The sequence below is a fragment of the Pleurodeles waltl genome, chromosome 7 (genome assembly GCF_031143425.1).
Source record: "Pleurodeles waltl isolate 20211129_DDA chromosome 7, aPleWal1.hap1.20221129, whole genome shotgun sequence".
In the NCBI taxonomy this organism is placed as follows: Eukaryota; Metazoa; Chordata; class Amphibia; order Caudata; family Salamandridae; genus Pleurodeles; species Pleurodeles waltl.
Genome location: NC_090446.1, coordinates 565,701,808 through 565,715,758, shown reverse-complemented (window position 1 = coordinate 565,715,758; position 13,951 = coordinate 565,701,808). Strand labels below are relative to the sequence as shown.

At 44.9% G+C, this 13,951-nt stretch overlaps 1 protein-coding gene across 5 annotated transcripts in view; it reads right to left on the bottom strand.

The window, feature by feature from the left end:
* The window catches only part of LOC138304355 (serine/arginine repetitive matrix protein 2-like), a 735,752-nt gene that overhangs the window by 664,909 nt on the left and 56,892 nt on the right, over window positions 1-13,951 (bottom strand). For all 5 annotated transcript variants that reach the window (XM_069244334.1, XM_069244333.1, XM_069244336.1 and 2 more), the window contains exon 3: window positions 2,106-2,207. In XM_069244334.1, coding sequence (XP_069100435.1) covers window positions 2,106-2,207 — 102 coding nt within the window. The remainder of the gene's footprint in view (window positions 1-2,105; window positions 2,208-13,951) is intronic.

Genomic DNA, 13,951 nt, shown 5'->3' with positions numbered 1-13,951 from the left:
AACAGGTGTTGCAATGTCAATGTTTTGCTTCGTCGCCCCTCTGATGAGGACATCATTTAATGTAATCAGGTCGCCCACATGGGAACTCTAAGGGGAGGGGAGTCCAACAGCAGTGAGGAGTAGTCCCTTAAGGAGGAACCAGAACTCCAAGACCAAGAGGGTGATCTGTGTTTTCATCAAGACCTGGAACGGCAGTGGTGACATGAACTGGACCGAGACCTTGTATGTGTAGATCTAGATGGAGATCTATAAGGTTGTTGGTGTTTACTTGGTGTTTTCCCTCTGAGTGAACTCCTAGGCCTGCGTGACGTTATTGATTGTGTATGCGCAGGCGTAGGCATTCTGGATGAGGAATAGATCCATGAATAATCCGAACCGGGAGTAAGATGTCGTGGGGGGGGGGGGGGGGGAGACACAGAGATTCTAGTGGAGACTTACCTTCTCCCTGTTGCAGTCCCTTCATGAACATATCTGATGAAAGAAATCTGCTTCTTGACGTCGAGAATCTTGGTTGCAACATCGACCTGGGCCTGTTTCTCTGCAGACTCTGACTCAACGTCGATTTTCTCCCAACAGCAATATTGGAACCTCGGCAGGTGGAGTCAGCGTCAGTTGCCTTGACATTGAATCCTGTGCCATCCACATATCTTGTGGCGTCGGATTAGTCAACAGTGAACCTGCCGCTGTCGATATAGGTTGTCTTGACGTCGAGTGACCATGTTTCGACAGACTTATGCAATGTCGGCCACGTAGATGTCGACTGGATTGGAGCTTCTGACGTCTATCGCCCATGTCTTGCCGGTGACTTGTTGACATTGATGCCAACAGGGAACAGATAGGCACTTCTTTTCTCCAACCCGATGATTGAGGCGAGGAACGTCATTTTTCTTTTGACCTTCCTCGATGTTCCATTGAGAAGGGCTTATGTAAAGGAGGTTTTTGACATGCCCATCCCCTAGGCCACTTGAAGGTTTCACCTTTCCTCTCTCTGTAAGTGCATGAAGTCGGTTCTTCCCTCTGTACCTGAAAGTTCTTCTTGAGAGGGTTTTATAATGATGACATGTTTCAGGATTATGAGAAGTTGGTAAACAAGCAATGAAGATTGAATGAGGGTCCGAGACTGCCATCTTCCTCCCACAGGAAGGGCATCTGTAAAAGAGGGATGGCATTTTGACTGATAAAAATGTTCGTTTTCAGTCAGATAAAGTGTTGAGAAGTACCAAATGTACTTATAAATGTTGAGTGAGGTTGAGTTATTTTGAGGTTGAGTTCTTTTGAATTTATGAGAGATCACTTATTAAAATTAAAATAAATAGAAAATGAAGAGAAAGTGCTCAGGGATCCTTTCTGAAGGAGGCAGAAAGAAGAACTGATTTAACTGCCACCTATCTCCTTTCTTTGACCTCTGAGGCATGGTGGGATACTGGGAGGTCTGAGGCCTTAATGACACGGTCACATTTGCTTTACCATGTTAATCTGAATGCAGCCTATTGGCTAAAAAACGTCTGTGCTTTTCATTACAGTTTTCTCTTCAATGAAACATAGTACTGTTATCTATGCCTCCTTTCTTTGAGTTACAGAAATTCTTGATTTTGTTTTATATTAAAAGGAAAGCTCAATGAAAATTAGACATGAGATAGAGATTATATATATATATATACACACACACACACACACACACACATACACACACATATACACACACATATACACACACATATACACACACACACAGAAGAGAATACCCTTATTAAGAGGACGTACATTCAGGCAGCACTTAACACACTAAAACCTGGCTTAATACTTTACATTTTAGTAGCTAAATCAGCTTACTACAAATAGTACTCAAAACTGCATGCCGTGACAGCTGTCAATCCAGCAAGATGTACTCTGTACAAACAGTAATGCAAGATCAGAGGACAACTTGGCTGGTACCTTAAATACTGACTGATGGAAAGGTCAGTGAAAGGAATACTTAACAGACACAGGGTACTAACTGATGAGACATTGATGTAATGTGTGGCTTCACATCAGATGCAGCATTTTTCATGAAGTCTACCATTTATAGCAAAATACGGTTATGGTGCCAGAGTCATATTGCTTACTTTGGCTTTGTTTTCTCTTCCTCTTTTCCCACAGCTAGGTCCTTTTCCAACAGCATTTGTCTGAACGTGGCAACCTTCTCCTGGATCTCTGGTCCTGCATACCTGTGTTACACAAGATATCGTGAGTGGATATCAAGTTATGGTAAGGATGAACAATGGAGAACAAAACAGAGTAATGGTAATACTTACCATCTGAATAGTACCTAATCATCACTTACAGTGCCTACTATGGTAAAAGACCCCAATATCTGCAGCTCAAACTCTTAACAGAGAAAAAATAAGGTAGGATTTTTCTTCTGTCTTCACTGCTGTGGAACATTCCCTCAACTATTCCACTCAACCCCCAGATCAAATGACCAAAAAAAAGGAAAAAAAAATAAAAATAAAAAAAATAAAAAAGTAAATTAATCACTGTACCCTCTTCTAACTATTATCTAGCCCTTTATCATCATTTTCTCTCCCCCCCCCCCCCAAACAAAACCACCTAACCTTACAGTCCAAAGCAACACACAATGGTACTTAATTAGGCACACCCTAAATTTCACAAGAATATTCCACTGCCATCCCATAAACTCAAAACATTACGTTTGCCACCTGCAATCAGGCATACATCTCCAACAATATAATAGGATCCTCCTGCATGTTATGGTCTTCCTCACACTCTTACCAAACGCCACTTAATTCTTCATAGGCCATTATTTCCCCCTTCCTATCTCTAAACAAAATTTCAACAAATTCTTAATAAAAATACATATTTACCCAATTAAAGGGGGTTTTGGTCACACTCATCTACTGAGCTATTTAATTGCCATTAACATCTCTCCCACCTCAGCATGGGACAATGGGTCAGACAACTTTAGCCACTGGTTGTTTTGCACTTTAAGTGACTTTGGGTCACCAGACAACTTGTGTATCCCTGCCGTAAAGCATTGCCTCTTTACGCTTTTTCTGGCTTGATGGACACTGCAAGTGTTCTCATGCCCTCTCTACTCTGCTGCTTCCTTGCCTCCCCAGTGTGCTACGTTGCTCCTTCATCCCTTGCACCAAGCTTGAGCACCGATTTCCTCACCCCCCTTCCCGTCTGATATTTGAGCCCACTCTCAAGGGCCTCTGTTGCTCTTGCCAGCTGCCTCTCACCAACTGCTCTCCCACTGACCCCTGCTGCCTCAAAAACCCTGCACAACCCAACGTTTTTTCATTTCATTTTTTGTTTTTGGAGGGCTCCACAGTACATAAAGCACATCTGTACTACTAAACAAAACGTTACTTACCTTCTGTAACTATCTTTCAGGTGGATCCTTATCTCCACAGTTTCCTGACCTTCTGAATAAATTGCCCAAGCAGTACCCCATAAGGTGGAGGGCCTTTAAGGATGGTTAGACAAGGAAATCTTGGGAGAACAGAATAAGCAAAATGGCCAATCCTTCTCACCTCCAAATTAAAGTAGTAATGTTCTCCAAAGGTGTGAGGGGGTGCCCATGGTGCAGCTTTACCTATCTGAGCCATAGCCACAGCCTCCACTCCCTCCCCCAATCTCCCCAGGTTTTCTCCTTTGACCATTCCAACAGCACACTCTTGTTGTGCTAACAGGAGTGCAAACCTGGGGGAAGTTTGACAGGCGAGTCTACAAGGGATCAATAACTATCAGTCCACAAAGTAGAAAATCTGTTCCACTGCCCCAAGTACACAAATGGCTGAATCACAGCAAGCAAACAAACAAACAAACAAAAAGCCATCTTCCTCTGATTGCAGCTGTCCCATGCTCAATCTCGAGACATGGTGGTGGAGGTGCCAAGAACCTGTCCCTCTGACTGAGAGGAGAGATCCAAACTGAAAGGTAGGCAGAGCAGGGGAGCACAGAGGTGAAAAAGGAATGCATAGAACATCTTTCTCAGTTAATACAGGGTAATGAGAGACATGGGCCCAGTCTTGCCAAACACTCATAATCCAGAGTGTGGAAGGAACTCTTTGGAAAACTCCACCACAACAAAACAAATCATCCAATAATCCAATCCAATAATCCCTGCAACAGACACTAGAGGGCATCAAAGAGGGATAGTGGATGGGTCTGACACCAACTGAGGCCACTGGCCCTGGTCTGATTGTTGGCTACCATCCAGGTTCCATGCTGGTCCGCCCAAGACCAGAACCTCAGTCTTGCCAAGAGAGAAAATAAGTTCACTCTTACCCCAATTTCCCCCCCCCTCCTCACCCCCAAAACCTCCCCCCTCACCCGAAACACTTCACCACCTCAACCCAAAGCAATCCCAACCACCACCCCCCCCTCCCTACTTATTAATACACCACACAGTATTCATGTGGTCTGTCAAGTTATCGGCAGACTGACCACAAAGAAAGGGAAGGAATGCCTTGAGCACCAACCTAATAACCCTAAGGAGGATGATATGCAGAAACTGCTCCTCTGAGGACCACAGGTCTCTGCTCTCCAGGCCCTTCAGATATGTCCCCCAAACTAGAGTGCAAGTGTCAGTCACCATTGCTGCCAGGGCTCAGGGGGGCTGGAAGGAAATTCCGTTGATCGGTTGTCCCCTAACAGGGGAAGTGCACAGAGAACAAAACTGTGTCAAATAGGTGCTCCAGCATGATGAAACACTGCCTGAGGTAGCACCACTAGTGAGTCCTCAATCTGCCAGGATGCATAACTGACAAGGAAGATACAAGATAAGCATCAGTTTTGGAATCAGAGTTCCTTCTCGAAACAGATTCACGACCTGAGCAGGGAAGTTCCTCTGGGGAGGAATGATTCTTTGAAGTGATGTCCTATCCAGGACTGCCCCTGAACAGAAGCCAGGGAGGTCTCCAGGTTGATCTTGAACATACTAAATGAAAAACCTAAATAAAAAAAAGAGAGGCTGCTCTTTCCTGCAAAAGAGGCAACTACATGTGCAGCAACATGTTTTTGAGGAGCTGGTTGTCCAATTAAGGAAAAACTCAGACAACTGGAAACTGGTAGTGAGTAAACCCGAAGACTACCACTGAATCATTACTGAAATCCAGGGACCCCCAATTAGTTATTGCTGGAAGCTGCAGACCCCAATGAGTTATTACCAGAAGCACAGGATCTCAACCTAAGTATTTTTTGATGGTTAACCTTAAAACAAAAACACACCACAAATATAGGAATAAGCATTCAAACAAATGGTGAAAAAAACACACACAAAAAAAACAAAAAATATATATTTTAATGGGGAGGTTAAAACTTTTTTTTTTTTTTTTTTTTTTAAATAATTCAACTGATGGCATTCATTGTCCATACTATAATCTGTGATGCAATTGCACTTCACCCATGAATCAATCTGAGCATGCTAACACTTTTTAGCCTCCAAAATCAAAGTCCTTCATTATCTACAGAACCTTTAACATTTTTCTTTTTTACATTTTGCTTCTTAATTTATATGTTCTCCATTAATCTATTTAATTTTCTTTAGCAGTCATGGACCCCTTGAGAGTAGGCTTCGAAGACCCCAGACAGGGGTCCCCAGATCACAGGTTAAGAGCCACTGCCATTCAGTTTCTGCTTCCAGCGCAAAAGGAACCTGGCCCAGGGACATCATTTTGAATGTCTCACTTTAAAGGAAGAGGCTCAAGATCTTGAGGGCTAGGAATGGACACATACAGCAGGCCTTTGAGAGTTTCTACTGATGGCACTTCCAGGCTTCAATGTCCTGCTCAGACACAAACTCCACTGCTCCTTTCAGCAGCAGGGTCATTACCACAAGCTGTAGAATATGAAGAAAGGTTTCTGACTGGCAGAACTTTGGGTAGAGAAATAAAGGGAGGAGATGGGGAAAGGGTCATGGATACCCCCTTTCTACAATCGGATTAACCCCACTGGTCTTAATTTATTGTCTTCCAGGCCTGTAAGAAGGATGACACCAGACCTCCGACCAGTCTCATGTTCCATTAAAGAGCTAGAAATACTTTCTAGTTGAGGCAGGAAAGGAGGGGATTGTCTCAATGGTACGGTCACTGCCATTTACTGTGCCATGTGGTGTCCAAGCAGTGAATTCCTGAGTTGTTGCTGGGGCTGCAGTTTGTCTCTGCTGGAAGTTAAAGATTGACACAAAACAATAAAGCTACACATAGACCTTTTGAGGAGTCTGGGGTCCTAAAGAGCATACTGCTGCTCTGCTGAATTCAAACCACTTCATGGATGAGTCAGCCTGGTTCTCACAGCCTCACTCAGTTAAATGACAGAGACAGAGCCACTGAAGCAGTCTGAACGTTCAATGAGAACCATATCATGCAGAGCCAGTAAAAAGGCAGAGGCAGACTGAAGGACCCACAAGTGTGTGGAATTTTATATATTACCTACTTGTCCATAGGACATGTTCCTTCATAGATCTACTTGTCCCTTTTGATGCCATGTAGAGCGGCAACAAATTATGGCAGCAATTTGATATACAAGAGCTCTGTTAATAGTCTGACTATGCCAGGGCTAGTACTACAGTAGGGCTTGAATATGAATTTGCGTATGTTGCCACCTTCCCACAGATCTACTGGGGCTGGAGGTAGCAGTAAGCAAAAGGTCCAGGCTAGGAATGCCCTGAGAGTCTGTGCATACTTACTAACTTGCATGTTTTATTGGTTTTCACCAGCTCTTCTTTAAGCTTTTCCCATACTAGGAAACGTTGGGTTTACTCCTGATAATGGCAGAGGTAAAACTTCCTCCAGGGTTGGGGAAAAAAGTGGCTGAAGAGAAAATACATTTTCCTAGATGCATTTTCTGTGATTAGTTTATTTTGAAAGCAAAAATCATCACTCTTCCTTTCAAACTACTGCAAACATTTTTGTTTTATCAGAGCATTCGGAGTGCACTACATGTAACCTCCTACTGTTAAACCATGCAAAAATTAACACAATTTACTGGAACCAATGTAGGTAGTGCAGTCCAAACTTACACCATGTATTTAGAGAGCTCACCCTAATAAAAGCTTCGCATTAATGAACCATAAATACAAGCTCAAACGACAAAATATGGACACAAGTATTACCTTAACTGAGGGCAATTCCTTTCCCTGCTCCACAACGTGGACAAAGGACAAAACAGATGAAAACGTGTTGCCCTTGACCCTAAGCAATAGGTCCTGGACATCGGGCAATAGGAATTACACACCCCTGGACCTATAACCCTTGCTACAGAGTCTGCTGAGCCCAGACTGAGTGACCTGCTGGAAGCTACTTTTTAATCCCACGCCTGCTAAGAAAAAAAAAGTGTCCCTAGAGATAGTCCGATAACTGAAGCAAACAGCAGCTGTGACATATCCCATATGGCAGGTGTAAAGCTTCCCAAAAGGCATGTTGTAAAGAAATGGCTCCCTGTTGCAGTTACCCCCCCACTTTTTGCCTGATACTGATGCTGACTTGACTGAGAAGTGTGCTGGGACCCTGCTAACCAGGCCCCAGCACCAGTGTTCCTTCACCTAAAATGTACCATTGTATCCACAATTGGCACACCCTGGCATTCAGATAAGTCCCTTGTAACTGGTACTTCTAGTACCAAGGGCCCTGATGCCAAGAAAGGTCTCTAAGGGCTGCAGCATGTCTTATGCCACCCTAGAGACCCCTCACTCAGCACAGACACACTGCTTACAAGCCTGTGTGTGCTGGTGAGAACAAAATGAGTAAGTCGACATGGCACTCCCCTCAGGGTGCCATGCCAGCCTCTCACTGCCTATGCAGTATAGGTAAGACACCCCTCTAGCAGGCCTTACAGCCCTAAGGCAGGGTGCACTATACCATAGGTGAGGGTACCAGTGCATGAGCACTGTGCCCCTACAGTGTCTAAGCAAAACCTTAGACATTGTAAGTGCAGGGTAGCCATAAGAGTATATGGTCTGGGAGTCTGTTTTACACGAACTCCACAGCACCATAATGGCTACACTGAAAACTGGGAAGTTTGGTATCAAACTTCTCAGCACAATAAATGCACACTGATGCCAGTGTACATCTTATTGTAAAATACACCCCAGAGGGCACCTTAGAGGTGCCCCCTGAAACTTAACCGACTATCTGTGCAGGCTGACTAGTTTTAGCAGCCTGCCACAAACCGAGACATGTTGCTGGCCCCATGGGGAGAGTGCCTTTGTCACTCTGAGGCCAGTAACAAAGCCTGCACTGGGTGGAGATGCTAACACCTCCCCCAGGCAGGAATTGTCACACCTGGCGGTGAGCCTCAAAGGCTCACCTCCTTTGTGCCAACCCAGCAGGACACTCCAGCTAGTGGAGTTGCCCGCCCCCTCCGGCCCGGCCCCCACTTTTGGCGGCAAGGCCGGAGAAAATAATGAGAATAACAAGGAGGAGTCACTGGCCAGTCAGGACAGCCCCTAAGGTGTCCTGAGCTGAGGTGACTCTAACTTTTAGAAATCCTCCATCTTGCAGATGGAGGATTCCCCCAATAGGGTTAGGATTGTGACCCCCTCCCCTTGGGAGGAGGCACAAAGAGGGTGTACCCACCCTCAGGGCTAGTAGCCATTGGCTACTAACCCCCCAGACCTAAACACGCCCTTAAATTTAGTATTTAAGGGCTACCCTGAACCCTAGAAAATTAGATTCCTGCAACTACAAGAAGAAGGACTGCCCAGCTGAAAACCCCTGCAGCGGAAGACCAGAAGACGACAACTGCCTTGGCTCCAGAAACTCACCGGCCTGTCTCCTGCCTTCCAAAGATCCTGCTCCAGCGACGCCTTCCGAAGGGACCAGCGACCTCAACATCCTCTGAGGACTGCCCCTGCTTCGAAAAGACAAGAAACTCCCGAGGACAGCGGACCTGCTCCAAGAAAGGCTGCAACTTTGTTTCCAGCAGCTTTAAAGAACCCTGCAAGCTCCCCGCAAGAAGCGTGAGACTTGCAACACTGCACCCGGCGACCCCGACTCGGCTGGTGGAGACCCGACACCTCAGGAGGGACCCCAGGACTACTCTGATACTGTGAGTACCAAAACCTGTCCCCCCTGAGCCCCCACAGCGCCGCCTGCAGAGGGAATCCCGAGGCTTCCCCTGACCGCGACTCTTTGAACCTAAAGTCCCGACGCCTGGGAGAGACCCTGCACCCGCAGCCCCCAGGACCTGAAGGACCGGACTTTCACTGGAGAAGTGACCCCCAGGAGTCCCTCTCCCTTGCCCAAGTGGAGGTTTCCCCGAGGAATCCCCCCCTTGCCTGCCTGCAGCGCTGAAGAGATCCCAAGATCTCTCATAGACTAACATTGCGAACCCGACGCCTGTTCCTACACTGCACCCGGCCGCCCCCGCGCTGCTGAGGGTGAAATTTCTGTGTGGACTTGTGTCCCCCCCGGTGCCCTACAAAACCCCCCTGGTCTGCCCTCCGAAGACGCGGGTACTTACCTGCAAGCAGACCGGAACCGGGGCACCCCCTTCTCTCCATTCTAGCCTATGTGTTTTGGGCACCACTTTGAACTCTGCACCTGACCGGCCCTGAGCTGCTGGTGTGGTGACTTTGGGGTTGCTCTGAACCCCCAACGGTGGGCTACCTTGGACCAAGAACTGAACCCTGTAAGTGTCTTACTTACCTGGTAAAACTAACAAAAACTTACCTCCCCTAGGAACTGTGAAAATTGCACTAAGTGTCCACTTTTAAAACAGCTATTTGTCAATAACTTGAAAAGTATACATGCAATTTTGATGATTTGAAGTTCCTAAAGTACTTACCTGCAATACCTTTCGAATGAGATATTACATGTAGAATTTGAACCTGTGGTTCTTAAAATAAACTAAGAAAAGATATTTTTCTACATAAAAACCTATTGGCTGGATTTGTCTCTGAGTGTGTGTACCTCATTTATTGTCTATGTGTATGTACAACAAATGCTTAACACTACTCCTTGGATAAGCCTACTGCTCGACCACACTACCACAAAATAGAGCATTAGTATTATCTATTTTTACCACTATTTTACCTCTAAGGGGAACCCTTGGACTCTGTGCATGCTATTCCTTACTTTGAAATAGCACATACAGAGCCAACTTCCTACACATGTTATGTTTAAAAGCTTTAAAGACAGGCTGTCAACTGAGAACACTTGCCTTATTTTTTTTGGGGATTCTCTGTCCACTGCAGTAAAAGCTCTCAGCGACAGCTTAGAACTAGAACTCTGCACCACTAGACTCTGAGGTTGTGAGTTGACACCAAAAATAAAAAATAAAAATTAAAAAGTCATGCGGTGCAGGCCTCTAAGATTTGACCACTAGCCTGCTTACAGCTGGTGATGAAGGCGGCTTATTCAATGCAGCAAACATCTGGTCCAATAAGGCTTCATTAAAGAGCAAGACTGATTCAGGTGACTTTGGATGGCTGGAGCACCTCAGTAAGGATGTTTGATTCAATAAACGGGAGGGGCAGTTCCAAGTATCTTACTCATTTCCTGATGCTACCTTATGAACTCCAACGTAGCTGCTTAAAAAATGATCAGAACATGAAATTGTACATTTCCTGTCCTAGAAAAATGTAAAACGTTCTGTAAAATGTGAAGAAATTTGAAATTGGAGGCAAAAAATGTTAATATCCTCAGACTGATTTTTGGAAGAAGTGCAATTTCATCAAAAAGAATGTAGTGTGGACAATGAGTGCCATCAGTTAATCAGAAAAGCTTCAGCTTTCCCCATTAAAATACATTTTTGTTCTTTTATATGTTTGTGAACATTTCATCATTTGTTCTATTGCTCGTTTCTATATTTTTAGTGCATGTGTTTTGAGGTTCACATCATCGAAAATGTTTAGGTCAGAGTCCCGGGCTTCCAATGATATCTAACTAGGGATCCCGGGATTTCAGTTAGTCCTCTAGTTCTAGTAATGGTTAAGTGGCGGCTACAGAAGTTAAAAAGGTTAAGAATCACTTCTGTATGGTGTCCATCAACATGTAGGCCACCACGATATCTTGTACTGGTCATTTGCGGTCCTGCTAATGAAGCCTTATTGGACAGGGTGTTGACTGTATGGAAGAAGCCTTGATCACCAGCTATGAACAGGTTAGTGGTCAAATGCAACGGGCCTGCACTGTGTGACCCACAAAGAGCTGATCATCCACTGTAGTGTTTTCTACGATCAATACAAAAGCTCAGCACTCTTGAGGTATAGACAATGGGGTCTCTTCTCCTTCCTAGGAGTGAACGTACCTATTTTTGCAGTACTTTCTGTGTGCTTCAATAAAAGTCATACCACACGGCCCTCCTCTACCTAATCCAACATGGCAGAAGCTTCCTTTGCCTGATGAGCTCCCTGTGCTCACCCACAGGAATGGTTAGGAGAATGGTCAAATCCTCCCTTTGTGGTCATGCCAAACCAGTCCTGGGGCAGATCAACATTCTACTGTGTACAGAGCCAGGCTGACTAGCAAGACAAAAAGGGAGGCAGGCCTAGGTGTGACCTATATCTCCCAGTGACAGGGTAGACACCCTTTGAAGTTGAGCAACACTGATACTTCTCAGGGAGCAAAAGCATTTCGCCACTTCCAAGGCCATTGTGCACTGAGAGCAATACACATCTCACCACAGGGGAGGCATTAACAAGTAAATGAATACTCAACACTAGCAGGAAAGCACATTTGGCTTAGGCTGGAAAATCAAAAAACTTTTTGAAAGTGTGCTTTGACTCCAGCAGTAAGTCGGATTTTAAATTATTATTAAAATGTGCTGTTGAATAGTTTTTTTCGTAGCTGCTCTTAAACTGAAATTAAGCATTATAAGTTATCTACCTATGGGTGAACCTGCTTGCCACAGTTAAAAAGGACTTTTAGGTTTTTTCACTGGCAGGACATGCAAAGCGTTAAAATATACATGTCCTAGTTTAAAAAAAAATATATATAATTGTCTACAATGGTCAAACACTATTTTCTTCCAAGCTTTTACTGAAGGTTTGAGCAATGAGATTTTAGATCGCAGCATGCCTGTATAGGATGTGGGGAAAAGGGCAATAGTTTATTTTTTTATAAAAAGTAACGGGTACTTAAAAGCAAGGATAAAACAGAAGGCAGAAGTAATGCACCAGTGTTTATTAAAGGTTGCTGCATTAATATTTTTTCTTACTGGGTGCATCATTGGCAAATTGAGGTTCCACAGTAAGAGTGTTGACTGCACCCATGCCAGCTCAGGGAGGACTTTGTTATTTATGCCTTGGGGTGCTGTAGAGCTGTGTTTTGTTGCGTACAGCCAGACACAGCATTTGTTTAAATAGAAAATCATAAATACATTTGTTTTGTCTCAATTCACTTTAAATGGTAACTTAAGCTGTATTTCTGTGGACAGCTGTGCAGAGGCTCAAAGTAAGTGCACATGAAATATGTGAGGACAAAGTTAAGATTCCACTGTGCCGTAACAAAGGGAGAAGGAGGAAGCAAATGCTGGAGCCCTGTCAAAAGATTCATCACAACCTGGAGAAGAGCAAGGTTCAGCCCAGCGCCTAAAAGAGCATCAGTGAGGGCCTCAATAAAGGAAAACAGGGGCCCAGTATTGGTCTGCCCTGATTGATCAACTTTAGTTATTGCATTTGTTTTTACGGCCAAGATGGGGAGCTAGAGATCAAGGACCTTAGCCACCCTCCACACAGCCACAGCAACTAAAGAATTTTCCTCACTGGTAGGGCCTGGGAGTGAGGAGCCAGTATCCAGATTTATCTGAGCCACCAGCATCCTGGAGATCATCAAACCTATTTTCCACTTCTCTTGCTTCATACTCATCGTCTGAGTCTATTCCAAATAAGCAATGAAGAGTGAGGCCTGTTTGGTGGAAGAGGAATGTTATGAGGCTCAAGTTAATTGGTCAAGGGCTGCAGCACAAAGGACACCGGGTGCAGCCATGGTACACTGTCTGAGTAAGAGGGCACAATGGGATGTGCCTCATTCTTTGGCGTTTACCAAGTCAACCTCAACATACCGGGAACCCCCATGGAGCGTGGGAATCACAGCAGTATGTAGTGGTGTTCTACTTTTCAAAAGGTATGAGGCTTTTTAGTCATGTAGTTAAGGGTAGATGAATATTCACCAATGTCAATGCTATTACTGCCATATATGTGTCCCCCATATGTTCTTCACGCATTAGTAATGTATATTGGTAGACAGGTTTATACTATAAATCTCAGGTACTCTGTAAGGAAATGCCTCCTTGGCATGGTTGCCCCCTGACTTTTTGCCTTTGCTGATGCTATGTTTACAATTGAAAGTGTGCTGAGGTCTGCTAACCAGGCCCCAGCACCAGTGTTCTTTCCCTAACCTGTACTTTTGTATCCACAATTGGCAGACCCTGGCATCCAGATAAGTCCCTTGTAACTGGTACTTCTAGTACCAAGGGCCCTGATGCCAAAGAAGGTCTCTAAGGGCTGCAGCATGTCTTATGCCACCCTGGAGACCTCTCACTCAGCACAGACACACTGCTTGCCAGCTTGTGTGTGCTAGTGAGGACAAAACGAGTAAGTCGACATGGCACTCCCCTCAGGGTGCCATGCCAGCCTCTCACTGCCTATGCAGTATAGGTAAGACACCCCTCTAGCAGGCCTTACAGCCCTAAGGCAGGGTGCACTATACCATAGGTGAGGGTACCAGTGCATGAGCATGGTACCCCTACAGTGTCTAAACAAAACCTTAGACAATGTAAGTGCAGGGTAGCCATAAGAGTATATGGTCTGGGAGTTTGTCAAACACGAACTCCACAGCACCATAATGGCTACACTGAAAACTGGGAAGTTTGGTATCAAACTTCTCAGCACAATAAATGCACACTGATGCCAGTGTACATTTTATTGCAAAATACACCCCAGAGGGCACCTTAGAGGTGCCCCCTGAAACTTAACCGACTGTCTGTGTAGGCTGACTAGTTC